This window comes from Rasamsonia emersonii, assembly GCF_000968595.1.
Source record: "Rasamsonia emersonii CBS 393.64 chromosome Unknown ctg1118621760042, whole genome shotgun sequence".
In the NCBI taxonomy this organism is placed as follows: Eukaryota; Fungi; Ascomycota; class Eurotiomycetes; order Eurotiales; family Trichocomaceae; genus Rasamsonia; species Rasamsonia emersonii.
This window is the reverse complement of record NW_013563245.1, coordinates 191,131-214,674: the sequence shown is the minus strand read 5'-3', so window position 1 is coordinate 214,674 and position 23,544 is coordinate 191,131. Positions and strand designations below refer to the sequence as shown.

At 51.9% G+C, this 23,544-nt stretch overlaps 7 protein-coding genes across 7 annotated transcripts; 4 read left to right on the top strand and 3 right to left on the bottom strand.

Annotated features, from left to right (window-relative positions):
- Window positions 1–1,070: 1,070 nt before the first annotated feature.
- On the top strand, window positions 1,071–3,166 carry T310_2952 (H+/nucleoside cotransporter; the record flags this gene model as incomplete). Its single annotated transcript, XM_013474231.1, has 3 exons — window positions 1,071–1,402; window positions 1,550–2,801; window positions 2,906–3,166. 3 exons carry the CDS (start codon window positions 1,071–1,073, stop codon window positions 3,164–3,166), a joined length of 1,845 nt encoding a protein of 614 aa, XP_013329685.1.
- An 834-nt stretch (window positions 3,167–4,000) lies between these two features.
- T310_2951 (Ubiquitin--protein ligase) lies at window positions 4,001–4,686 on the bottom strand (the record flags this gene model as incomplete). The annotated part of the gene is made up of 3 exons (XM_013474230.1): window positions 4,001–4,106; window positions 4,169–4,501; window positions 4,592–4,686. The coding sequence occupies 3 exons, from the start codon at window positions 4,684–4,686 to the stop codon at window positions 4,001–4,003; spliced, it is 534 nt and encodes a 177-aa protein (XP_013329684.1).
- An 837-nt stretch (window positions 4,687–5,523) lies between these two features.
- Window positions 5,524–7,257, top strand: T310_2950 (Serine/threonine protein kinase; the record flags this gene model as incomplete). Its single annotated transcript, XM_013474229.1, has 2 exons — window positions 5,524–5,663; window positions 5,736–7,257. The coding sequence occupies 2 exons, from the start codon at window positions 5,524–5,526 to the stop codon at window positions 7,255–7,257; spliced, it is 1,662 nt and encodes a 553-aa protein (XP_013329683.1).
- A 607-nt stretch (window positions 7,258–7,864) lies between these two features.
- T310_2949 (uncharacterized protein) lies at window positions 7,865–11,568 on the top strand (the record flags this gene model as incomplete). The annotated part of the gene is made up of 6 exons (XM_013474228.1): window positions 7,865–7,907; window positions 8,006–9,885; window positions 10,059–10,102; window positions 10,663–10,727; window positions 10,823–10,940; window positions 11,049–11,568. 6 exons carry the CDS (start codon window positions 7,865–7,867, stop codon window positions 11,566–11,568), a joined length of 2,670 nt encoding a protein of 889 aa, XP_013329682.1.
- Window positions 11,569–12,358: 790 nt separating this feature from the next.
- On the bottom strand, window positions 12,359–13,243 carry T310_2948 (uncharacterized protein; the record flags this gene model as incomplete). The annotated part of the gene is made up of 1 exon (XM_013474227.1): window positions 12,359–13,243. The coding sequence occupies one exon, from the start codon at window positions 13,241–13,243 to the stop codon at window positions 12,359–12,361; it is 885 nt and encodes a 294-aa protein (XP_013329681.1).
- A 712-nt stretch (window positions 13,244–13,955) lies between these two features.
- Window positions 13,956–20,096, top strand: T310_2947 (Filament-forming protein (Tpr/p270); the record flags this gene model as incomplete). Its single annotated transcript, XM_013474226.1, has 2 exons — window positions 13,956–14,247; window positions 14,299–20,096. The coding sequence occupies 2 exons, from the start codon at window positions 13,956–13,958 to the stop codon at window positions 20,094–20,096; spliced, it is 6,090 nt and encodes a 2,029-aa protein (XP_013329680.1).
- A 559-nt stretch (window positions 20,097–20,655) lies between these two features.
- On the bottom strand, window positions 20,656–22,334 carry T310_2946 (Transferase hexapeptide domain protein; the record flags this gene model as incomplete). The annotated part of the gene is made up of 4 exons (XM_013474225.1): window positions 20,656–21,723; window positions 21,780–21,794; window positions 21,857–21,895; window positions 22,017–22,334. The coding sequence occupies 4 exons, from the start codon at window positions 22,332–22,334 to the stop codon at window positions 20,656–20,658; spliced, it is 1,440 nt and encodes a 479-aa protein (XP_013329679.1).
- Between the last annotated feature and the right edge of the window lie 1,210 nt (window positions 22,335–23,544).

Sequence of the window (23,544 nt, the reverse complement as noted above, 5' to 3'; positions counted from 1 at the left end):
TTTCATATTCAGGGCTGCCATGCCAACTTTGGACTGTAGTCTGGACTCTGTACAGTGCCAGAATAAATGCCAAAAAAAAAAGAAAGAAAAAAGATAGAAAACTAGAGAAAATCAGAAAAAAAAAGAAAAATAACAAAAGGCCTTGGAATAAGAAAAAGCCACAAGTCCCTTGCTTGGCCAGCAAGAAGTGGTCGTGTGCGCCGGCGCCAAGGTAGGAAAAGCCTGCCGGTTCCAGAATAACCTTCCTCTTCTTACCTAGGTAATTATGCCTCCGTTGATAACCGTGGATACTCCGTAGATAGGCCTTTGGGCCGTCCGTCCAACGTCACTAGGCTTGGGCCCTTGAACCCATCCCGCTAGTTCATCCATCAACTGATAGATAGTGATAGACGGAGAACTCCGAGGAGCTGAGGTGGCAACGGGCGACTAAGCAAGAAAATCGGTGCGGAGAAGGCACGAGAGACCGTTTCCAGAAGCTGGCTGGATCTTCACCAGCCGTGCGCAGCGCACAGCCAATCAGCTCCGCGGCACCGCGTCAGAGTAACATCCATTTCGCCCTTGGTCGCTGCCGCGGCGTGTCTCCAGATTACCGAACCGTCTTGTCATCCCACAGTCAAGCCTGGGCCCCCAAAGGGAAAATGGAACGCTATCAGCAAGAACCTTTGGCGTGCATCGCGTGGCTTGTCCGAGATGGGCCCCCATTGGGTCGCCGTCAGAGATTTTTGCACTTTCTTATCAGTGGGATTCCGGCCCACCAGTCCCTTTTTCTTTTTTTCACAATGGCATCTGCCATTTTAACTGCTGCAACTCCGGATTTGAGGAAGGCCCCTAATCCAGGTGTGTCGTTGAAATTCAGCCATTGGTGTTTGCTTCCGCAGCCAGAGCCGGTCGCGTGGCCTTAAAGAGACGCCATACCTATCGTCTCGAAGGCTAACCAGGACGTCGCCTCCGGCGCTGTTCGAGGACGCCCTTTTCAACGCGTCGCTACCCTCATATCGGAGAAAAAAGGCATACTCAGTGCCTGGGCAGTCGAAATTGCTCTGCGTGGGGAAGCAGACATCGAATGAGAAATGGCTGAAGACAACAAGACTTCTGATATCGCCTCGAGCGATGCCGTCGCTGTCGAGGAGAGAAGGTCAGACCACCACGCTCACCACAATCACACGGCATTTGCGGAGAAGGGCCGTGAAGATGAAGTGGTGTATACTCAGGGGACCACCTTCGACAAATCCACGTCGTCCGACCCCAGTCCGCAGGTCCATCCACCCTTCCAAGAGAAAGGCCAGGGAAATACGGACGTTGAGGATCTAGGCGAAGGCCTTGCCAAACGGCCATGGCAGCGCCGTCTGATCAAGCAATGGCGACATGTCGCGCATGCTGTCGTCTGGCTCTTGTTCACCGGGTGAGTCCAACATTTACTTGTTTTGGAAGGAAGATGGTCAGGCAGGCAGTCTCATCTGCGATGCCTTTTTTATCAACTCCAATCACATTTTATCAGTGCAACTTCAACATGTTGCCATACAAGGGACAGATACTTATGTGGTTTTAGCTGGTGGATCGCCGGTCTCATCCTGCATCGATACGACCTCGGATGGCTGATCCCCTTCCTTCTGTACCTCGCAATCACGCTGCGCATACTTTTCTTCTATGTCCCGATTACTATAGTCACTGTCCCGATGCACTTTGTATGGAACCACACTGCGAGGCCATTTGCCCGTGCGATTCCACAGAAGCTGAGAACTCCAGCTTCTGCCGCACTGGTTATCGCCGTGATCATCATCGGTGCCTTCGCATCCCCTGAGTCTGCCGACAACACGCGGGCGAACCGTGCTGTCAGCCTTTTCGGTCTCGTGGTGCTCATCTTTGTTCTGTGGCTAACGTCGCGCGATCGGAAAAAGATTGTATGGCACACCGTGATCGTCGGCATGCTCGTGCAGTTCATTGTTGCCTTGTTTGTCCTGCGCACCAAGGCTGGGTACGACATCTTCAATTTCATTTCGACCCTGGCGCGAGATCTATTGGGATTCGCCAACCAAGGAGTCGAGTTCTTGACTACGACCCCGATCCCTCAGAGCATCAGCTCGTGGTTCCTGGTCACCGTCATCCCCGCCATCATATTCTTCGTCTCGATCGTCCAGCTTCTGTACTATATCGGTGCTCTTCAATGGTTCATTGGCAAGTTTGCCGTCTTTTTCTTCTGGAGCATGCGGGTGTCTGGTGCTGAAGCGGTGGTGGCCGCAGCATCCCCCTTCATTGGGCAGGGAGAATCCGCGATGCTGATCAAGCCTTTCGTTCCCCATCTCACGATTGCCGAGCTTCACCAAGTGATGTGCTCTGGATTTGCGACCATTGCCGGTAGCGTGCTGATCGCCTACGTGGCCATGGGAGTCAACCCACAGGCCTTGGTCTCATCCTGCGTGATGAGCATCCCGGCCTCTCTCGCTGTCTCCAAGATGCGGTGGCCGGAAACTGAGGAGACTCTGACGTCTGGTCGGGTCATCATTCCGGACGACGAGGATCACCGCGCCACCAACGCTCTGGAAGCGTTCGCGAACGGTGCATGGCTGGGGCTCAAAATCGCGGGCATGATCGGCGCCACGCTGCTCTGCATCATCTCCCTGATCGGACTCTGCAACGGCCTGCTGACCTGGTGGGGTCATTACCTCAACATCAACGAGCCGCCGTTGACCATCCAGATGATCGTCGGCTACATCTGCTATCCGATCGCCTTCCTGCTGGGAGTTCCGCGCAACGGGGACCTGTACAAAGTGGCGCAATTGATCGGCCTCAAACTCATCACTGTCAGTTTCTGCCTCCTCCCTTTCAATTCAATCAAGTTCACACACACTGACTCTTTTCTTTCTGGTAAATGTAGAACGAATTCGTCGCCTACAACGCCCTACAGACAGACGCACAGTACGCGGACATGTCCGACCGCTCCAAGCTCATCGTCACCTACGCCCTCTGCGGCTTCGCCAACATCGGCTCGCTGGGTAACCAGATCGGTGTGCTGGCGCAGATCGCCCCCGGTCGGAGCGGCGACGTCGCCCGCGTGGCTGTCAGTGCCATGCTGACGGGCGCTCTGAGCACGCTGACCAGCGCCAGTATTGCCGGGTTGCTCATTACGGATCAGCGGCAGTTCTTTGCGTCTAAGACTTCGTCATAATGATTTGATTTTGGTTAAGTACAGTAGTAGTAGAAGAAGAAAGAGCAAGAGATCTGTGACCTGTCGATTTTTTAATGATCGATCGATTAATCAATCAATCAATCAATCAATCGGAGAACACAGACTACGAATCGAATGAATGGATTCATGGATCATAAAAATCCGTCCTTCCGCATAAGTTAAAAATGGCAGTTAAGGGGTAAAAAAAAGTACCACTGATACAGAAGAAACACCGTACCCTACAGTGTGCACCTACAGTCCCAAAGGGGATATAGATATATATCTAAGTAGGAGCACATAAAAGGATTACGTGGAGCAGAACAGTCTCCATACGACGCCTTTTGCTCCAGAAGAAAAAAAGACGACAAAAAAATGACCGAAAGAAATAAAGAAAAAGGAACAGATACGGTAAATGCTTAAATCTGAATGCAATCGCTGATACAGCGAAGATGGAAATCCCTAGAAACAACCTTCACAGACTCGACAATAATCAGAGAATTAGAAGTTGACGGTAAAAAAAAGGCGCATTGATCCATTTCCGATTTCTCGCAGAATGCAGAAAAATAAAATTAAAATAAAAATAAAAAGCAAGAGAGAAACTATGAGGTATCACGTCGTTGACCGTAAAAAAAAAAGAGTCCATAGTCAGCGGCCAGAACCACACCCAAAAACTCCATACCCAATGTTCGTGCCGAATGAAGTGAACGCCGCCGATATGCAGGAAGGCAATGGCATGCATTTCTCCCAATCGACCGACAATGCCTGTATTTCAATCCCAGCACCAGTACCCAGAAACAGTCAATTCCATTCAAAAATCGTCGAGGATATTTTTGTTCACTCGTCATCTTCGATGTCACGGTGTCTTGCCAAAACATGACGCTTGAATTCCTCTGGATTTTTGTCCCAGAGCTCCGCGGCTTGACCGTTCAGGGGGCTCGCGCTGTCGCATATGTTGTCAGCACCCTCCTTTCCGCGATCTCTCTCATCATAAGAAACACTTACTTGTTTGGCTCGCCAAGCAAGCTCTGCAAGCTAAGTAGCACACTCTGAACATTGTATACCGCGCTCCATTTGTCCTTCAGAATGTCGAGGCAGATGCGGCCGGAGAAGTCCACATTGGGATGATAGATCGGGGTCTTGAAAAGGACCGTAGGAGGTGCATAAGGATAATTATGGGGGAAGGTAAAGGAGAGCTTGAATTTAAGATTCTCGTAAGGTGTGTCGCTTGGCCCGTCGATGGTAGCAGTCCACGACAAAAGGTTACCGTCCGCGTTGGGGAAAGCTGAGATACCCGGCGAAGGAGAGAGCATGAGCTGCATCAACTCTGACTGGAGCCTAAAGACCACATCGCATTAGAAACCGTGGTTCAAGACATTCATAGCGCAGGATTGGATGACCGATTGGGACAAGCACAGCAGAACGAACCTCTTCGTGACACTCTGGGTGTCGTTTCTCTGTACCGAAGACCCCAGCTTGGAGGCTTCGTGCGCCTGGGGCGCCGAGTTCTGCGTATCCTCCATCGTATAGTCCATGTCGATTGAATGCGGAGGGCCGAAGAGTCGGTTTTATCTGATTTCTCCTGTCCGTCTGGAATGCGAGAGTCTAGTCACTGGAATGATTGACGGATCCGATCAAGGCAAACGTCGATCGGAGCGACCCACAACGGACAAAAAGAGAGCGGGAGAGCGAGAGGAGGAGAGAAGGCAGCAGAGAACGTGGGGAAAGGAAATCAAGATCAAGACCTGAGATCGGAAGCCCTTCTCGAGATATCTGAGGAGGTTTGGAGAGAGACGAGAGCACGGGGATCTTTGTTTACTCCGAAAGAAGGCAGCAGACTGCCCGGCAACAATTGGCAGCCCCACGTTGCGTTAGCGTGCCACTGCTGGTTTCTGCTGCGTTCTCGACAGCCACAGCTGGCTTCTTCACGCTGCGGCGCTGAAACTGCGCAGTTGAAAAGCCAGCGATCGATCTCCTGCATGCAGCACGCGACAAGGCCGGTGCAGCCGGTGGTTGGTCACGGAGTGCTAGTTTTCTTCGCAAGAATCTCTGCTGGCTGGTACAGGAAGTTACTTTCTGATCTGTCTAGTCTCGTAGTAAAACTTTGTCTGCTTACTCAGACTTAAATCCCTATGAGGACGAGCCATTGGCAAGCCGAGCTTGGCTGACTCTTTTATTCTCCGAATGGCAGGCTGAGGCTGTAGCCTGGGAGGTAAACAACACATTACTTAAAGAGGATAAATTGGTTCGCGGCCCCTCGAGACGCGCCCGCAAGGGATGTCGAATCGCTGCTCGAGCGTCGCCACGCTGTAAACAGACCCAAAGACACCTCGTTCTGCCCATCCAATTGCTCCAGATCTATGGGCGATCGTGGATCAGGTCTATTCGAGCGGTCTGGATCTCCTAGTCAGGCCATGCAGCACTCTCAGCTGGCCCCGCTGCCCACCGAGCTGCCATTCCGCATTGTGTCGAAAACAATCGGGCAGGGCGCCTATGCCTGGTTCGTATAGCATTTCACTTGTGGATCTATGGGAAGAAGAGAGAAAAATACTCATGATTGATCGTGTTACAGCATCAAAAAGGCATGTCCACTCCAGGAGGACAAGCCGGTCTTCGCGGTGAAGTTCATTCACAAGGAATATGCCGCCCGCCATGGCAAGATTAGTCCTCGGCAATTGCAGATGGAAGTCACAGTACACAAGCATATAGGCGATCACAAGAACATCATATCCTTTTTCCATACGGGCGAAGACGCGACATGGCGATGGATAGCAATGGAGCTCGCGGAAGGGGGAGACCTGTTCGACAAGATCGAGGCCGATGAAGGCGTTGGCGAGGACATCGCGCATGTCTACTTCACCCAGCTTATCAGCGCGGTGAGTTACATGCACTCGAAAGGCGTGGGTCATCGCGACATCAAGCCAGAGAACATCTTGCTCTCGGCAGATGGAAACCTGAAGATCGCAGATTTCGGGTTGGCCACGGTCTTTGAATACAATGGCAAGACAAAACTGTGCACGACGCTGTGTGGCAGCCCTCCGTACATCGCGCCGGAAGTAATTACGTGCAGCAACCGGGGTCAAGAGAAGGGCAAGGGCTATCGGGCAGATCTGGCCGATATTTGGTCCTGCGGCGTCGTACTTTTTGTGCTGCTGGCGGGCAATACCCCATGGGATAGTCCAACAGAGAATAGCTACGAATTCAGCGAGTACGTCGCGAAAAATGCGAGAACCACTGATGAGCTATGGCAGCGGCTACCGCGGGCAACACTGTCCCTCCTGCGAGGCATGATGAAAGTCGATACTGAGAGCAGATTTACTATGGAAGACGTGCGAAGACACCCTTGGTTCACGCGTCAGAATAAGTATTTATCCCCAGATGGCAAATTGCGAGATCCTATCAATTTGGCTACCAGCATGTTCGAGTCGCTGCACATTGACTTCACCCAAGACCCTCTAGCTCAGTCACAAAGCAGCCGCCAGAGGCCTTCTTCGCCCGCCATGGATATCGACACCGAAAATGGTATCGAGACCAGGCTATCGTCGACGCAACCAGAGATGCCGATAAATGACGTGCTCCTTGACTGGGACGCACCGCATCTGAATGCCAATGGCTTTTCATCGACTCAACCGACGGACCATGTCTTGGCCACACAGGGTTTCCTGCTGGCAGAACGTCTCGAAGACGAACCTTCCTTGTCGCAGTTTAGTTCCAACCCATCTGTTCCCCTCAGCCGCACACAGAAGGCTCAAAAGTTCCACGACATTGTCCCTTCTCGCCCCTTAACACGGTTCTTCTCCGTGTGGGCTCTGAAGCTGCTCGTTCCGCTTCTCTGCGAGGCCCTCCATCGCCTAGGCGTCCCCGTTCCGATGCCGCCAACAGGGGCCGAAACGAGGACTCCTGTGGTGATACGCGTCGCGACCAAGGATCAGCGAATGTGCATGCTTCAGGGAAACATTATCGTTGAGTACGTATCGGAGGGTTTGTACGAGGTGGAGTTTATGAAGATCAAGGGTGACCCACTCGAATGGAGACGTTTCTTCAAAAAAGTGACGGTCTTATGCAAAGACGCAGTATATAAACCTGACGGCTGAATTTTTGGTATGTTTCTGGTGTTTTCTCTTCTTTTCGGGCTTTTGTTTTTCGGTTTGATCTACAAGAGAATTTTGGGGCAGTCTGAGGCACAATCCAACACCTCGACAATGTATATCCAAGGGCACAAACCCCATATTGGGTATCCAAATCGTTGATACTAAAAGCGTCTTTGAAAATTCATTTTTGACTCAGACCATCAGATGGACGATACAAGGAAGTTTATGTAGCATTATAATGCCTGTATGAGATGTAAAGTACCATCCTGTAGTGCTCACTTTGGCTCTGCTGAAAATAACATGATCTTGAGCGACCTCTGGCACAGTCTATTGAGCAAAATTCCAATGTTTCTGACGAATGCCGATTGCATCAGAGGAAACACATTCCGCGGCGGTTTCGGCAACGCTCGATGGCTTCCGCTGATTCGACGGAACAGGGAGTCCGCCACGTGATGGACGGTCTAGACAGGCCGGGCGTTCCTCTGTGGGGAGCAATGGCATCAACTCCTGCGCTGGGAACGCTCTTGTCTTCTCTCCTTCTCTCCTCGTTCGGGTCGCTCAGGAGGGGAATACGTTCTGCCCCCCATGCAGTCGTCTCATCTTCCGCCTCATGGACAAGCTGCCCGTAGAGATCCTCACCAAGATCATCGACTGTAGGTGCTAGGAGCCCTTCCTATGCCGCCGTATCTCCCCGCATTGTTGCCCCGCGCCGCTTGCCATCGATCCCGGTGCTGATACATCCCATATGCAGACCTCAGTCCAAAGGAACAGGTCAAGTTACAGCTCGTCTCACGACGATTCTTTACGCTATCCCGTGACAACAATCTTTGGAGGCTTCACTGCTACGAGGGCTCATGGCGCGCCTCAGAAAATGCCTTCTCCAACGGGAGGGCATCCGGGAGCTTACCGGTGTCGTCAGTCGCATCCCTTAGTTCGTTGGGACCTGGCACCCTTCGCGACTTGATCCAGCCACGTGTTGAATCCATCAATCGAGCCGCTGACGAGTCAGGCGATAGCCAGAACGCCTCTCACAGGCCTTCCCTGGGAGAGAGGTACAGAGCAGCAGCGGAATGGGACCCTTCGTATGAAACCGAAGACGTGGACTGGTATTCTGAATATATCGCACGCCACGGCCCTATCTCTTTCAGCTGGCTGCAACAACCTTCTGTGGCCACAGGTCGTTCGACAAATGGACATTCCAGTGACGTCAAAGGGGTGGGATTGCTTAGGGACTGGAGCTCTGCCAGAGAAGATAAGGTTGTAGCCCCGTTGGAGGATGGCAGTGTTTGTATATGGGACCTGAATCACTCCCGCACTAGCACCTCGCAGACTACCAAAGGGAAGGTCGCAGGAGTCAGCAGTCCGGGCATTCTTTTCGCTGATTTGTCGGGAAGAAGCGAGAAGTCGTCTGCCCAAAGTTCGTCATCAGAGTTTCTGAACGTTGTGGAGGGTGTGAGTGTCGACTCTATCCGTAAACGGGCCTATATTGCCGTCGGTAACATTCTCAACGAAGTGGACTTGGAAACCTTGCAAGTGATCTCTCAGGAGCGATATGCATGGCCGATTTTCGCCCTGTCGCAGGAAACAGACTACTCTGTGCCGCTTACTTTGGCCACTTCGCAGAGCCTTCAGATTTACGACTCGCGACTGCCGATGCGTGAAGAGGAGGCAGAAATCGGTCTCCGGTGTGAAAAGGAGCCTGTGCAATTTCTCCCCAACTCAAATCTATATAGTCATCCTGATTGTCACGTCCTCCAGCTGCAACCGAATGGCCAGCCACCTCATCAGATACGAAGTCCGGATCCGTTGGAAAAGGGGGCCAACTATGCTCCTCTCTTCCAGCCCAGTCCACTGTCAATCCTGCATCCTCCTACTCCGCATGTCAATACGATTCTTCTCGCCGGGCGGTTTCCTAGCATTCTCTGCTATGACCGGCGGTCCTTTCCCCGATTACAGAACGCCGTCCACTCGGGTGCCCGGCTCTGCGGCCTAGCCTCGGTTCCTGCGCCAAATTTCCCGGTTCCGTCGGACTCTCACTGGTCGAGCACGCATACCATTGTCGCGTGTGGTGAATACAACGGGAGAGGCTCATTAGAGCTGTACAAGCTGTCATTTTCCGGATCTGATCCTCAGGAGGAATCTGCCAGCTCATCCTTCAATCAATCTACAGTTTATCAAAATCGCCAGAGTGCTGCAAGTTCCAAGTTGCTGTCTGTGGCGTCCCATGGTGTCCGCATCGTCTTTTCCGACGCGGGTGGTAATATCAAGTGGGTTGAGAGGGATGGGCGGACCGAGGTTCGTCGCTGGAACATCAACACGGATCGAAAACGCTCGGCGGCTGCCAGCGTTGATGGCTCTTCAGATGCGAACAGCCCATCGGGCATGTTTCTGTCTTCTGACACTGGCGGAAGCAGTGACGTGGCTCGCAAAATCCTTCCTACAGATGCTAATCTCACGGGCGACGAGCTCCTCATCTGGACCGGGGAACGGATTGGACGGCTGAGATTCTCTCATGACGGAGATGCGGAATCCGAGGAGGAGGAGGAGGACGAGGGTGATAAGGAGGAGCGGCGGCGCGAACAGGAGTACTCTCGGATGATCCGAAGAGCGCTGGAGAGACAGGCCGATGAGGTAAGATGGATGGGAAGGCTAGGTATGGCATGAAGGGCGTTCGACAGCATCTGGAGGAGTTTTATGCTTTGGAGGAAACGTCTTTATTGAAAGCATGACTCCAATGTCGGTTGGGTAATGATCTTCGAAAGGATAATAGAATTAGCAGGCGTTATGGTATCTATTATTACAAGGGTTCTAAGCTGTCCTTCTGTACTCGTAAGAGACATGCTGAAGTGTAAGTGAGCCCGTCGTTGCCGCCATCAGCTAGTGAAATGCCGGCGAGGTGCCTGTCGGGCCCGCCGACTGCCAGAAACAACGGCGAGAGGCGGGCGGGCCCCGCTCTGAGCCCGATTGCAGCTGATTATCTGAGCTTGATTCACGTCTGACAAATTTACAAGTTTTGTCGGCCTGATCTGCTGTCCCAAGACTCTCTCTAGCAGCAACTATTGGGAGAGGGTCGTAAAAGGCAAATAGGGGTTCCCTGTCCTTTCATTTCACATTATCTCCGCATCAATCTTCCACCTCCGCATCCTTTCTCTCTTCGCGTCTCACCCCCGCAGCCGAGGCGCATTTACCCCTCCGCGTTTTGTCTTCGACAAGCCCGACTTGCCAACATCACTGTGCCAATTCGACAATCGCTGTGATATATATACTCTGATCGTCTCTATTTCCTCTTCCTGAATTGATTGAGGGGGGGATTTGCGGAAACGAAAAGGCAAAGTTCTTCCGCAGAATACCTGCCCCCGCCCGAGAATCTCCGACGGGACGAAAAACATACCTACTACATCGACCCAGGATGCCGGCAGTGATGGATAAGGGTTTACAATTTGACCCGATTGAAGATGCGGTAGCAGCATTCAGTGAGTTTGCAATTCTCTCTGTGTCTGCTCCTTGGCCAGTGTCCTTCGCCTTCGCCTCTGACGGGTTGCTGATCTTGTGGCGCTGAGAGTTGCAGAGAACGGCGAATTCGTAATTGTCCTCGATTCGCAGGACCGTGAGAATGAGGGCGATCTTATTATAGCGGCGGATTCGGTTACGGAAGCCAAGATGGCTTTCATGGTGCGGTACTCGAGGTAGGCTCTGCACGTTTATATAATAATATTCACCCGGGAGACCGCACGGAGACCTGTCACTTCTGGCGCTCTCACCATCTAAGAGACGACAATGTCTGACGTCTACAGTGGCTACATTTGCGCTCCTATCCTCCCCGATCTCGCCGACCGTCTGTCCCTGCCACAGATGGTGGTCGACAACACCGACCCGAACCGCACTGCATACACAATCTCGATCGACTCGAACGACCCCTCCGTCACGACGGGGATCTCCGCCCACGATCGAGCCCTGACCTGCCGGCAGCTGGCCGACCCAAACGTCCGAGCCGAGCACTTCCGCCGCCCAGGACACATCCTGCCGCTGCGGGCACGAGTCGGCGGCGTCCGTGAGCGGAGAGGACACACCGAGGCCGCAATCGATTTCTGTCGCCTGGCGGGCAAACCCCCGGCGGGCGTCATCGGAGAACTCGTCGAAGAAGGCGATCTGGTCGAAGGCGTGGCCGAGCTGCGCGGCAACACCGGCATGATGAGGCGGGACGCATGCCTGAAATTCGGCAAGCGGTTCGGCCTGAAGGTCTGCACGATCGAGGATCTGGTCGCGTATCTGGAGAAGACGGATCCTGTTGTCGTTACCAATGGGAAGCACTGACCGACTGACCATGACTAAATAAATGAATACCAAGCCTGTTGGTTTCAGAGATAATTTTTCTTCTTTCGTCTCTTCCGTCATACTACTTGGTTGTTCTTTTTTTTCTGGGATGCCTCTTGTGTATTTGTTCCAGTGGTTTTTTTTTTTTTGAATACTCTATCTATGTACTGTACTGTACAGTAGTACACAGTCTATCTACCCTATCTTGGTTCAGTAAATATGTACGAGGGTTCAAAAAGTTTTAAAAGGAGGAAACCCCTGTTCCATTGTCGCAGAGAAAATAGAAAATAAGTTCGAAGCATGATAGAATAATATAACGAAGAGTTATCAATATCAATAAGACACGCAGTCTGGTTCTGATTCTTTTTATTCCATTTCATTTCATTCCATTCCTTTTTTGGGTATCTATCTGCTCATTTTTGTATCTGTTTGCCTGCCCGTCTGCCCCTCTTTCTGGTCAATCCTAAAGTTACATAATAAGTTACAAGTGCATTCAGAAATGAGACGCAAATGCGAGAGAGCAAGATGCTCTGGCATCGAAAAGCAATCTTCCTCTTTTTTCATCATTCACCCTCCCTGTCAAACAGCACATACCCGACAAAAAGAAAAAAAGACACAAACCCAAGCCAAACGCCGGTGCAATGCAAGTTAAAAACCAGTCCGCTCGGACCCCAACCCACGTCAGAGGATCCCTTTGGGCAATCTACCAGACGGAAACCATGACTGAAAAATGAACCTCCCATCATAAGGACACTATGTCATAAAAAAAAGGTTTCGTTGAGTACCTGGTTCACCGCTTCAGGTGTGAATAATCCCTCAACACACCCATCATATGGGTGTTGGTCGTCTTGCCACTCCTCCGTGGCTTCTTCACCTTTTTCTGCTCAACCTTGGGGCGGGGCTTCACGACCTTGTTTTTGCTTGTTGGCGTGATGCCAGCCTTCTCGAGTTCCTCTATCACTTTCTGCTGGTCGGGCACCTTGATCTTATCCCAAATTTGACGAAACTCTTCATCGAAATGATAATTCAAGGACGGATCGTTGGCCCAAACCATCTTGGCATGATCATCCTTCTTGTTTCTAGTAACCAGAAGTTTGCCTTCCTTCTCCAGTTGGTTGATAGTCTCCTCGACGTTGGGCCATCCCTCACGGAGCTCCCGTACACTCATACCTGCCGCAGTAGTCTGAGACTGAAGTTTCTGGAGCAGCTGCTCCGCTGTGCGGATGTTATGCGGTGGACGGAAGCTGAAAGTACCTTCACCGTTGGCGCCCTTAGGGTCATAGTTGACTTTTTCGTGCACTTGAAGAATGCTGCGCAACGCATGTAGGTAGCCCTGATCCTGAGCGCGATGCTGGAGAGATAAATACGAGACAATGTCGCTGAACTTGAGCGGCACACCCTTCGCCTTCATGTGTTCGATTGCAAAGAGCACTTGCGTCATGATATCCTTGCCAGTGCCAGTATTGGCAGGCTGGGAATAGACAATGTCCGATTCATGCCGTTTTCGCTTCGTTTCGCTTCCTTGGTTTGGCGTAGATGAGGAAGATGCAGGTTGCGGGGTCGTGGCCGCCCCGGGCGCACCGTTTCCGACAGTGCGCCTCTGCTGCGGAAGGCGACTGGCCGATGATACCACGTTCGCGTTGAAGTTATTTATCTGCTGCTGAAGATATGACATTGTGATCACTGACAGACCAGATTCGATCGCTCCTCGGCTGAATTAGGAAGAAGGTAGGAGGGAAAGACGGTGGAGAGATCAAGGCCTGCCTTGATTAAGTCAGGCTCCAAAGAGAGCTCAGAGTCTTCTCGAGCATGGGAGACCAACTTGCCGCAGGACGGAGCAGATAAGCGTCCCGTCCCAAATCCTTTCCAGGAATCGACAAGCCTGGAGGTCTCAGCTCGTTGTGTGCTGTGTCTCGGAAGCAGAATAGGATCAGATCCTATTGATGGCAAGGTGAAGGTGGAGGAAGTCAAGTTGGACAGTGAAGACGGCAGTTGTCACGTGATACCTACCAGCCACCGGCCTAACGCCGCGCCAACTCGTGGCAGCCCAGTCAAACGCCTGGGCAGTCATTCACTGAGAGCTCTGTTCGTTCATTGTTCCCTACGCGCCGCTTCGCTCGTCGAGGGCCGCTGGGAAATTTTCTCTTTTCCCTTACTTTCTTCAACTTATGCTCTTTTTGCTTCCACGACATGCCATAATTGAACATCGCAGCGTCGTGTGCACTTGTCCCAGTGGTGCTATCACGCGCGCCACGGAATACCTACCTTGTCGCTCACGACCCTTCCTACGTTTCAAGCTTTGAGGAGCTTCCTCAAAACGACGATTTATCAGCATCTCGTGCTTTCACACTTGATTATCGGCCTTTTGAAGCTGCTGGAAGCTCAACATGGCTGCAGCCACCATCGAAATACCTTTTCTATCCTCTCATTATGGGGTTCCGGAGTCGACCCTCACTACACTTACTCAGGCTCCGACGGTTGACCTGGTCAACCAACTTCTAGAAAGCATTACCGCTAAGGCTCGGGAATTCGATGAACTGAAGTCCGACAAGCTCCGTCTTGACGTAGAGCTCGAGAATGCCGTCCGCAGCAGCGAGTCTAAGATCAAAGTTCTGAAGAGCTCGGTGGAGAAGGGTTTGAGTGAGATATCCGATCTCCGCACGAGGCTACAGGAATCAGGTCAGTACTACGAAATCTAAGCGGTCGACGTTTAACTCACTGCTTTTACAGAAAACCTCCGAGCGAATCTCGAATCTGAAATCGCGACGCTCAAATCGACCAGCACGTCAAATGAGTCTGAAGTGAACAGTCTGAAGTCTCGTATCTCATCCCTCGAGGCATCGAATCGTGACACACTGGCCCTCTTGGAATCCAAGTCGGCGGCGTATGATAAGCTTGCGGAGGAGCTTTCCGCCCAGCATAAAAAGACGATCGAATTGAGACGCGAACTTTCAACCGCGGAACAGAATCTCCAAGCGGCCAACTCTGCCTCTGCAAGCGCTCGTTTCCGAGAACAGAGTCTTCAACAGGAGCTTGAGCTGACAAAGAAGAACAATGAATGGTTCGAAAACGAGCTCAAGACGAAGTCTGCAGAATACCTCAAATTCCGCAAAGAGAAGAGCGCACGGATTTCAGAACTTCAACGCGAAATTGAAGAGGCCAACTCAACCATCGATTCTCTGAGACGGAATGAGAACGCTCTCAAGAGCCGTCTGGACGATGTTGAGCAGAAGTACGAAGAGTCACTTGCGACCATCCAGCAACTCAAAGAGGAGGCCATCCAGTCCGCCGAGTCCTTTAGAGTTGAACTGGAGAGTGCCAACCGCCTGGCCGAGCTACAAGGATCTGCCGCAGAAACAGCGAAACAGCGCGTACAGGAGTGCCAACTCGCGTTGGAGAAGGCAAAGGATGACGCGGCGGAGGAGATTTCGAAGCTTCGTGTTGAACTTGAGACAGAGCGCTCTGACAAGGAAGCTGCTGAGCGCCGAGTTGCTGAGCTTGAGCTCACGGTCAGCCAGCTTGAATCTGAATCTGCTGCTAGGCACCCTTCGCCCAGCCCTGGACGCGGTCTGAATGGCACTGGTCCCTCCACGCCACTTCGCCCAGGAACTCCTGTTGGCACATTCTCTCCGCGGACATCAAGGACGAAGGGTGGTCTCACGCTTACACAAATGTACACCGAGTACGACAAGGTTCGAACGATGCTTGCTGCTGAGCAGAAGAAGAACCAGGAGCTCAAAGCCACTCTGGATGAAATGGTTCAAGATCTCGAATCGAGCAAGCCTGAAATTGACGAGCTACGGGCTGACCATGCACGACTCGAGAACGCTGTTGTTGATATGTCAAACATCTTGGAAACCGCTGGAAAGGAGAGGGACGAGGCTACTCGAGAAGCAAGAAAATGGCGGGGCCAAGTTGAGGGCCTGACCAAGGAAGGAGAAATTCTACGGCAACAACTCAGGGACTTGAGTGCACAAGTTAAGGTCTTGGTCCTTGAAGTTGCCCTTCTCAAAGAAGGAGAGCAGGAATATGACAGAGAGGAGCTGGAGAAGATCGCCCGTGGTGAAATCGAAGAGTCCATGGCCGAACTCAGCGAAACTGGTCGCTTCATTACCCGCAATTTGACAACATTCAAAGACCTCCATGAACTTCAGGAACAAAACGTGACCCTTCGACGCATGCTCCGAGAGCTGGGTGACAAGATGGAAAGTGCGGAAGCAAGAGAAAGGGATCTTGCTTACCAGCGAGACCAGGAAGAACTCAAGGAGCTGCGTATTCGCGTAGAGACCTATCGGGACGAGATCGCGAATCTCACGGCCCAGACCAAGAGCTATGTGAAGGAGCGTGACACGTTCCGGAGCATGCTTATGCGAAGACGCCAGACTGCTGGTGACACTTCTGCGTTCTCACAGTCTGTCCCTCTTGGCTCGGCCCCTCCTGCTCTAGTGGAAGGTCAGCAGCCGTCAGATGCTCCTGATTATGCCGAATTACTCCGAAAGGTGCAGGCACACTTTGACACCTACCGCCAAGAAACAGCTACGGATCATGCTGCACTGAAGCAGCAGGTCAATGAGTTGACGAGGAAGAACAGCGAACTCATGAGTGAAGTGAGCCGGTCAAACAGCCAGCTGAGTGCCGCTGTTCAGCGAGCAGAGCTTCTCCAGACCAATTTTAACATGCTCAAGAATGAAAACGCTGAGATTCAGAAACGCTATTCAGCGCTTCTGGAGAACGCCAACAGACAGGATCTCAAGACTCAACAGGCCGCTGAAGACCTTGTCGAAGCCAAGGGACTCGTGGACAGTCTGCAGCGAGAGAATGCCAACTTGAAAGCCGAAAAAGATCTTTGGAAGAACATTGAGAAAAGGTTGATTGAGGACAACGAGTCTCTCAGAAACGAGCGCAGCAGATTGGATTCTCTCAACGCGAATCTGCAGAACATCCTCAACGAACGCGAGCACACTGATGCTGAGAGTCGGCGTCGCTTGCAGCTCAACATTGAGTCCCTAGAGGCGGAATTGCAGTCAACAAAGCGGAAACTCAACGAAGAGATTGAGGAAGCGAAGCGAACTGCATTACGAAGGGAGTATGAGCATGAGCAGAATCAGAAGCGAATTGACGACTTGGTGGCGAGCCTGAGCTCTGTCCGTGAGGAGTTGATCGCTACAAAGACAACACGAGATCATCTCCAATCCAGGGTGGACGAGCTTACTGTTGAACTCCGAAGTGCCGAAGAACGACTTCAGGTTCTGCAATCAAAACCCAGCGTGGCTCCTGCGCCTGCCGGGGCAGCCGAGGCTACTACTGAGGCTGGCGAGGCTGGCGGCCTAACCCGTGAGCAAGAACTGTCGATTGAAATCTCTGAACTGAAGCGCGATCTGGAGCTAGCCAAGAGCGAATTGGAACATGCCAAGGAGCAAGTCGAGGACTACAAAGCGATCAGTCAGGCAACTGAGGAGCGTCTGCAATCCGTGACGGAAACGCAAGAGCAGTACCGTGAGGAGACCGATCGACTTATTGAAGAGAAGGACAAGAAGATTCAAGATCTCGAGAAGCGCATCGAGGAAATCACAGCTGAGTTATCCGCATCGAACAGTGAACTTTCAAGATTGCGGGATGAGCAAGGTGATGTTACCCGCCGCTTTGAAGAGCAGAAGGCATCGTATGAGTCTGAGATTTCGAGACTCAAAGAGGAAACCGAACGCCATATTGCCGCTGCGCAGTTCCATCAAGAAGATCTTAAGGCGCAAGCGGAAATTGCTCAGCATGCTCAACAGAATTATGAAAATGAACTGCTCAAGCACGCTGAAGCGGCAAAGCAGTTGCAGTCGGTTCGTGCCGAGGCCAATCAGCTGCGGCTCGAAATCGTTGATTTGAGAACGCAAGCTGAAAACTCGAGAAAAGATCTTGCTCAGAAGGAGGAGAGCTGGAACGAGCTGAAGGATCGTTACGAGAGAGAGATTTCGGACCTTCAGAAGCGGCGGGAGGAGGTCCTCCACCAAAACTCGTTGCTCCACTCTCAACTCGAAAATATTACGAAACAGATCTCTTCTCTTCAGAGAGACCGTGCCAACATAGCCGAGAGTGAACTGGAGTCTGAGAGCACAAGCTTGAGCCTGGAGAGCCTTCAGGAGGTTATTAAATTTTTGCGTAGGGAGAAAGAGATTGTCGAAGTACAATATCATCTCTCTACTCAAGAAAGCAAGCGACTCCGCCAGCAACTTGACTACACACAGTCGCAGCTTGATGAAACACGTCTGAAACTGGAACAGCAGCGTCGTGCGGCTGCTGACAGTGAACATCAAGCTCTGAGCCATAACAAGCTCATGGAGACACTTAATGAGCTTAATCTTTTCCGAGAGAGCAGTGTTACGCTTCGGAACCAGGCTAAACAAGCCGAAGCAGCACTCGCAGAAAAATCTGCCCGTGTCGAGGAGCTTTCTCGGCAGATTGAGCCACTTGAGACACGGATCCGCGAGCTTGAAAACCTGGTTGAGACGAAGGACGAGGAGATGAGGCTTCTTCAGACAGACCGGGATCGATGGCAACAACGGACAGAAAACATCTTGCAAAAGTATGATCGCGTCGATCCCGCAGAGATGGAAGCTCTCAAAGAAAAGCTGGCGACGCTCGAGAAGGAACGGGATGAAGCTATTTCAGCTCGCGATGCTCTGCAAGCCCAAGCAGCAGCATTCCCAGATCAACTCAAGCAAGCCGAGGATCGTACCCAGGAACTTCGTGCCAAGTTAACTGAGCAGTTCAAGGCGAGGTCAAAAGAGCTTACTGGTCGTATCAACGCCAAGCAGGCGGAATTGAATGCTGTTCTTCAGGAGAAAGATGTTATTCAAGAAGAACTAAGGGCCACGCGTGAAGAGCTCAACCAGCTGAAGCTGAAATCAGCAGAGAGACCGGCGCCATCCGCTCCAGGTGAGGAGCGAAAGGAGGCAGAACCTGCTCCTGTCTCTCAACCCCCTGCTCAACCTGCTCAGCCATCGGCACCAGGTGATGGAGAGAAGATCAAGGCGCTGGAAGAAAAGATTCAGCGTTTGGAAGCCGCATTGGCGGAGAAAGACGCACAATTCGAAGCTAAGGTCAAGGAACGATCCGATAAGATGAAGGAAACCTTCAACGCCAAAGTGGCCGAAATCCGAAATGCCCACAGGCAAGAGATCGAAAAACTCAAGGCCCAACAACAGCAACAAGCTGCAGATGCTCCAAAGGAGACTCCTGAGACGCCATCGAAGAAGGTGGAGGGAGAACTCCCGCAGCTCACCGACGCCCAAGCAAGAGAGCTTGTGGCGAAGAACGAGACAATCCGAAGCATTATTCGAAACAACATTAGAACTCAGCTTGCAAGGGAGAAGGAGAGAGAGAGGCAGGAAGCCCAGAATCAGGCACCGGCTGCAGGCCCAAGTGCAGAAGCCATAGCTGAGCTTGAGAGGAAGTTCAACGCAGAGAAAGAAGCTCTGAAGAAGGCATACGAGGAGGGAACGGAGGAGAAGGTTAAATCCGCTGTTGAACTGGCGGACAAGAAGTCACTGGCCAAGATTAGCATGCTGGATTCGCGATTCAGAACGGCGCAGGCGAAACTCGAAGTGGTCCAGAAGGCGGCAGCTGAGACTCCACAGAAACCTGTTGTCGAAGTTTGGGAGGTCGCTAAGTCTGCCAGACCTGCACCGCAGACCCCGGCTCCTAAACCTGCACCACAGGGTGGACAGGCCACTGCCCCAACTCCCACAGCAGGACAGCAGCCAACCCCGACCGCTGTGCAATCGCCGGCACCAGCGCCAGCTTCTGGTGTCGAAGCGGAAGCTAAGCCTCCGTCTCCAGCAGCCGAAGCAGCCCAAGCTACTCCTGCTGCTCCTGCACAGCAACCTTCGGAATCTGCGTCTCAGCCACAGGAAAACGCCCAGGCGCAGCAGCAGCAGCAGCAGCAGCAGCAGCAGCCTGCACCAGCGTCTACAAACCAGAACAATCAGCCTCCAAACCCATTTGCACAAATTAAACAGCAAAACCAGCAGCCATCGTCGTTGCCGAACAAGCCTCCAGTGTCAACCGGAGTGGGTAACCATCCCAACGCTGGAACTGGTCCAAGCGCCGCCTTGAGGGCACTTCAGTCGGGGCTACCAGTTGCTCGTGGTAGAGGAGGTGGTGGCCGCGGTGCTGCGCCGCAACATAATCCCTTTGGGCCTCAACCCACCGAGCAACAACAGCAGCAACAGCAGCAACAGCAACAGCAACAACAAGAACAACAATCACAGGCTCAAGAGCGCGGTAGCTCGCTGCCTCGCCCTCGAGGTGGACGAGGCCATGGACGGGGAGGTAACCAAAACGTGCAGCAAGGTACAAACTCGCCACAAGGCCAGGGGCAAGCCAGTCCTAGTAATAGAGGTGGACTGAGTGGATCAGCTCGTCAGTTCATCCCGCAGGGGAACAAGCGGGCTAGAGAAGATGGTGAAGCTGGTGGTGAAGGAGGAGCAAGCGGTGGAAAGAGAATTCGAGGAGGCAGCAACAACAGGAGATCATAAAGAAAAATCCGAAAAAAAAAATCTTCGGCTTTTGCAGTCAACATTTTTTATTCGAAATCTCAGTGACGGCACAAAATATTTCCTTTGTTCACTCTGTTTCGGTGACATGATCTGTTTCGAGGATTTTGTTTTTCATTTTCCAGTTCCCTCACTTGACAATGGCGCATCTGGGATTGTTATTACATGAACATTTTCATCTATTGTCAATCATCCATGGAGTGGCGGGGAAAGACCTGGGGGTTTATGAATATGTTCAGATAAGAGGTCAGTCGGTGGTATTTCGAGCATCAAGGGTGATGGTATGCAACTATGTACATGTACAGTAAGAGTAATTACAAATTGTCATGCTCTCTGTCTATCTATGGGTATAATCATGACTGTAAAAAGAAAAAAAAGTCGCATATAGAAGAGACATCGTAACGTCATGAACGTTTGTTCTCCTGCCTCCCGTGCAGCCAGCTGCTTTTCATGCCGTGTGCTTCCTGGTCACAAGTACTGCTAGTCATCCCCGACTCTTTCTTATCCCGTTTGGAGGGGGCAAAAAAAGATGATTGATCAATCATCGCCTCCTCTGCGCACTGGACGACAATCCAATCATCTTCGCGAGCCCTTCCCGTTCCTTATGGAGGACAATCAACCTCGCATCCTCGACTCGTTTACCCTCCGGCCGACGACTGCCGACGTCAATTCCCTTGGTTGTAGCACCTTCTCCTCCTGCTGTTGTTGCTGTTGTTGCACCTTCTCCCGTCAAGGCTGATGATGATGAGGCCGCCGCAGCCGCCGCCGCAGCAGGAGCAGCATCTACAACCCTTTTCCTCCTCCTCTGACCGAGTCCCCCGCCAGCAGCCCAGACAACGGTCCAATCCTCGACCATCGTCTTCTCTGGAACTTCGCAGCCGGAACAGACCTTCGAGTGTGCGCCCACCGTTGCATTCCGGTTCACGACAGCGAGGGAATCGATCACGCAAGCAGAACGGACGTAGGCGCCTGGCAGGATGGCGGCGTAAGGACCGACCGTCACGGAGGAAGAAAGACGCGTCGTAATAGGAGTACTAGTCGTAGTAGCCGCACCTGACGATTCAGATGCCGTCGCGGAAGTGGGAGTAGGAGTAGGGGTAGGAGGAGTAATAGGGGCTGTGGCAGATGCTCCAATCGTGCTCTTTTCACTGATAATACACCCGTCTCCGATCTGGATGGGCCCTTCGTATGAGAGGAGGCGGGCGCGCGGGTGGATGACCGTCCCCGGGCCGATGGAGATCTGATGTGTGCCGTGAATGACGGCGGTCTCGGCTATCGTGGCTGTGGGATGGATCGCGAGAGGTGGTCGGGGAGGAGGTGGTGCAGCAGCAGCAGAGGACGAGGAAGCTCCTGATGATGATGCGACGCGGTGTTGACTGCTGGGTGAGTGTTGACGAGCGCTAGCAGCGGATGGGGGTTTTAGATACGCTGACGCGCTTGGTCTCGCTTGAGAAGGATCTGACATTTTTTTCTCTGAAGAATTTGTTGGTATGAGTGGTAGGTAGTTCGTGGACTGTGGTAATAGTCGCTGCGGTTCCAGGATGTAGCTACTTCGGGGAAATAAATATTTGCGGAGCTTCTCCAAAAATCGCGGGGACCGTTGTATCAACTACTACAGTACATTGCCGTTTCAACAACACATCAAATCATTGCTGAAATGCACACAATACTTCTCTCGTTCTATAAATGTCCAGTAGTAAAAAAAAAAAGATGTTCCTGACCATATATATATTGCTATGTACATAATAACCGATCAAAGACAAATCGGTGTCTATGTGTCTCTATATACGGGTATAGACCTCACAATCAGGCTTAAACAAAATCCCAAACGCCCAATACCCACCCAGAATCCACTACTATATAAAAGTATGATCAATTCTTGTCGGCATGGTCCTCTGTTACCGGTTCCCCGGGCTTGAAGCCTCTCCTTCTCCGCCATTCCCAGACGCCACGGTCGACCTCCTCCCGTGTCATGCCATCACGAACGAGGCAGAAGGTAACATCAAGCTCCGTCTGGACGTTGCGATTCCGCGCCTCATCATCGAAAAAGAGCATATCTTCGTATGGGATCCCGCTGGCCTGGTGGATACGAGTAAAATGCTGGGTCTTGTCCGCCGGGAAGATCTGGACGTAATCAAAGTAGTCCAAGGCGCGCATAGAGCGCGTGTTCGCTGCAGGGTTATCCGAGAAGGTCGGGATGACGTGGAGAGCCTTGAGCATATCGCGAGCCAAGTCGGGGGCATGCGTGCGAGAGGCGATGCCAAGGGGAATATTGCGCGTGCGGCAGGCGTGGAGAATGGACGAAACGGCGGGATAGAAGGCGAATGATTCACCCCATCTGCAGAATGGAAGCGCAAACAGTCAGCCATAAGAATTCCCTCGTATACTGCGTGCGCGGAGGGGGGGGGGAATAGCAGCAAGCGATAGGAGATTGCCCGGGGTATATATACTTGCCTGTCGACGCAACGGGAGTTATTGTCTTTTGGCTTCACAGGAGGGGTGACATGTGTGTCGACCCAAAACGGCCAGAGAGTGTAATCCAGGTCGAAAACAAAGAGCTTTGGCAAAGGGAGCCCGTCATTGAAGGTCGAAGGGGCAATGGAAGCATCCTCGTGAGCCAACGTGTTTGACTTCTTGTTCCGGACCATTTCTACACCCAGATATAGATTCTGGAGGAAATTGACGGCTTGTCCTGGACGCGACAGAGGTAGAAGAGGTAAGAGTAAGCAAGCAGAGGCCGGTCAAGGGTGTTATGTCTCTCGCGATTCGTGTCGTATGTATATATACAGACCTCGCTCGGGTGTTCAAAAGAGGGGCATATGTTATACGCGACCCGGGAATCCTAGCGAGTGTCCAGGCCCAGAGAATGTACGTGGCCTTCAGCAAAATGATATATATAATAGAAAAACGCGCGACAGTTCAACTATACAATCCGACTTCCAGTAGTAAATTTCGCGTTGTCTTCCGCGGGTCTGGGAAATTCTATCTCGACGGTGAGAAAGGCGGTCTGCCGATCTTTCCGTTGATAGGCTGCGCCAGGGCGGGACCCGCCACCACCCCTAAGCCCCCGCACATTAGAGCCCAATATTAATGGCTGACTCCTGAGAAGTGGCATGGATTCTACAAAAGTTTGATAACGCCCACCGATCTATCAACTTCAATTCTACTATGATAGTAGGAAAACATCTAACCTCGCTTGTTACACACTGTAACGTATTTTGCAAGACAAAAACGGGTAAATATACTATGCGTCCATAAGAGATATGGTAAGAGATGTGGCTGCTAAAAAAATTATATCAAGGATTACGGTTAGGAAGCCTGCCTAGAGTGTACATCATAAAGACCATAACCATATAGTAGAAAGTTCTTGGAATAGACTAGGTATTTTTTCCCCGTTCAACTAATCGAGTGAAGCGACACCGGTAAGGCT